Source organism: Vollenhovia emeryi, unplaced genomic scaffold (genome assembly GCF_000949405.1).
Source record: "Vollenhovia emeryi isolate VEMERY1.0 unplaced genomic scaffold, V.emery_V1.0 DF945229.1, whole genome shotgun sequence".
Lineage (NCBI taxonomy): Eukaryota > Metazoa > Arthropoda > Insecta > Hymenoptera > Formicidae > Vollenhovia > Vollenhovia emeryi.
In genome coordinates this window covers 1-2,238 of record NW_011961137.1, presented here as the reverse complement: position 1 = coordinate 2,238, position 2,238 = coordinate 1, and the positions used below count along the sequence as shown (strand labels likewise).

The 2,238-nt window shown below is 41.8% G+C and overlaps 2 protein-coding genes across 2 annotated transcripts; both read left to right on the top strand.

Annotated features, from left to right (window-relative positions):
* Positions 1–482: 482 nt before the first annotated feature.
* Positions 483–1,564, top strand: LOC105561658 (the record flags this gene model as incomplete). Its single annotated transcript, XM_012011831.1, has 2 exons — positions 483–571; positions 724–1,564. Coding segments are annotated over exons 1-2 (930 nt in total), but the record flags the coding sequence as incomplete, so codon positions are not given.
* A 78-nt stretch (positions 1,565–1,642) lies between these two features.
* LOC105561651 lies at positions 1,643–2,222 on the top strand (the record flags this gene model as incomplete). Its single annotated transcript, XM_012011819.1, has 1 exon — positions 1,643–2,222. A coding segment is annotated over exon 1 (529 nt), but the record flags the coding sequence as incomplete, so codon positions are not given.
* Positions 2,223–2,238: the final 16 nt, after the last annotated feature.

The following is a 2,238-nucleotide window of genomic DNA, read 5'->3' as shown; positions in this document are numbered from 1 at the left end:
TGTCAATGTACAGCTGTGGTAACAAAAATTTTAATGTCCATTTATATTATATTTCTCAAAGGCATTGGCATTGGGGATAACGTATCTCGAGCACGCGTCAGAAAAATGTAATCTTAGAACGGTTGCGATGTGATATCACGGAACACGTAAAAATACGAATCTATTTGTATCATATATCTCAAAGATATTCGGGATGACATTAGCGCTGGCTAATCAAAATCAGCAGCTATGCGATTCTGAAAGATGACTCAAGCGAGCGCTGACTAAATGTCCGACAACTACATGCATCAGAAAGATGATCCAACTCAGCGTCGATAGGATTTGAAAATAATACCATTTAGAGAAAGACAAAATATAGTATAAAATCAGTCTGAAAACGTTCAAGACCGCAGTAGGTAACAAGAAGCGAAAAAAATGCAAACAAATTACGTGCAAGTGTAACGAAGAAGAGTGTGATATGATATGATAAAATTCTTGGAGACATGGAGCAAATCGAACGTGATCTATTGGAGCAATCCAGCCGAGTTGCCACCTTGGGCGAATATTTCGCGTGGGTGCAGCGATGCGACGAGTGTGTGCAACGACTCGAAGAGCACAGTCGAGTTAAGCGTCCGCGGCTCTCGATCGGATACAAGCAATCTGTGGTGGCAAGCATCGTGCGACTCGGAGGCGCAAAGACTTTATTGGAGAGACGCTTTATACACATCGGTGGTAATTATGTAGGCGGTGGCGCGAGAGACTCGTGTGGCGAGAAATCGATACCGCGTTTGAAAATCGTATTTTGACCGGTGTGGTGATTAACATAGACTATATCGAGCCGCGACAATTTTTGGAAGACGCTTGCGATATAGTGCTCGAGCGAGTGCAAGAGGTTTTACAAATACGCAACAGCGTAAAAGTGAACACTACCTTCAACGGTGAATTTGTGTCATGTGAAAAACGTGCAAACAAAAGTATCAACACGCGAAACTGTGAACTCTTTCGTATAACAGATTTGCGCGAGTGGTACGAGCAGCGCGTCATTGAGCCTACCTTAGCGTCCCTTGAAGAGTTTCAGGAACGTGATAGTGGGTGGGCGTTAGCGCGCATACACAATTTGATAATTAATATAAACAAGTACAATCCACTGCACGCGGGGTGTTACGTCGAATTACCGCGAGAAATAAAACTGAAGAAAGCAGTAATTAACGTGCAATCTAAGGACAATGCGTGTTTCGCGTGGTCAGTGGTGGATGCTCTGCATCCAGCTGAAAAACACACAGAACGAGAATCGTCGTATCCTGATTATATAACGGAACTAAACATGCAAGACATTGAGTTTCCCATGACGCTTAATCAGATTAAAAAATTTGAACATTCAAACGATATCTCAATTAACGTATTTTGCATTGAGAATAAGGAAATCTTGCCGATACAGCTTACCACCCGGAAGAAGGAAAAGCACGTCAACTTGCTATACGTTCAGGGAGACAACGACGTGGGCCATTTTGCATGGATAAAAAATATGTCCCGCCTCATGAGCATGCAGTTGACTAAGCACAAAGGAAAAAAATTTTTCTGCGATCGGTATGTATAATTTTTTTTATGAATAATATAAAAATATGTTATGAATAATAAAAAATATATTTCCACATGCTTGCATTACTTTAGTTCGAGTCAAAGGTTGGAAGCTCACATTGTGGACTGTGGAGAGATGAACGACTGCGCGATCAGATTACCGAGTGAGGACGACAAGTGGCTAACTTTCAAAAATTACAACTGTAAGGAACGTGCACCGTTTGTCGTATACGCCGACTTGGAGTGCACTCTGGAAAAGATTGACAAGGATTCGATAACGTCTTCATATGCGTATCAGCATCATGAGGTATTCAGCGTTGGATATTACGTGCATTGCTCGTACGATGATTCATTGTCCACATACCAATCTCGTCGCGATAAAGATTGCATCACGTGGTTCGTCGAGCAACTCAAAGTGTTATCACAACACGTAAAAGAAAAATTATTCACTAATGTCCCAATGGAAAATTTGTCGAAGGAACAGTGGGGGGCATACCGTAGCGCGACGCATTGCCACATATGTGAAAAACTGTTCGCACTGGGTGATGATAGAGTACGCGATCATTGCCATTTGACCGGAAGATATGGAGGTCCGGCGCATTCGAACTGTAATTTAAATTATAAAAATTTATATTGTATTCCTGTGGTCTTCCACAATTTATCTGGTTACGATTCGCATTT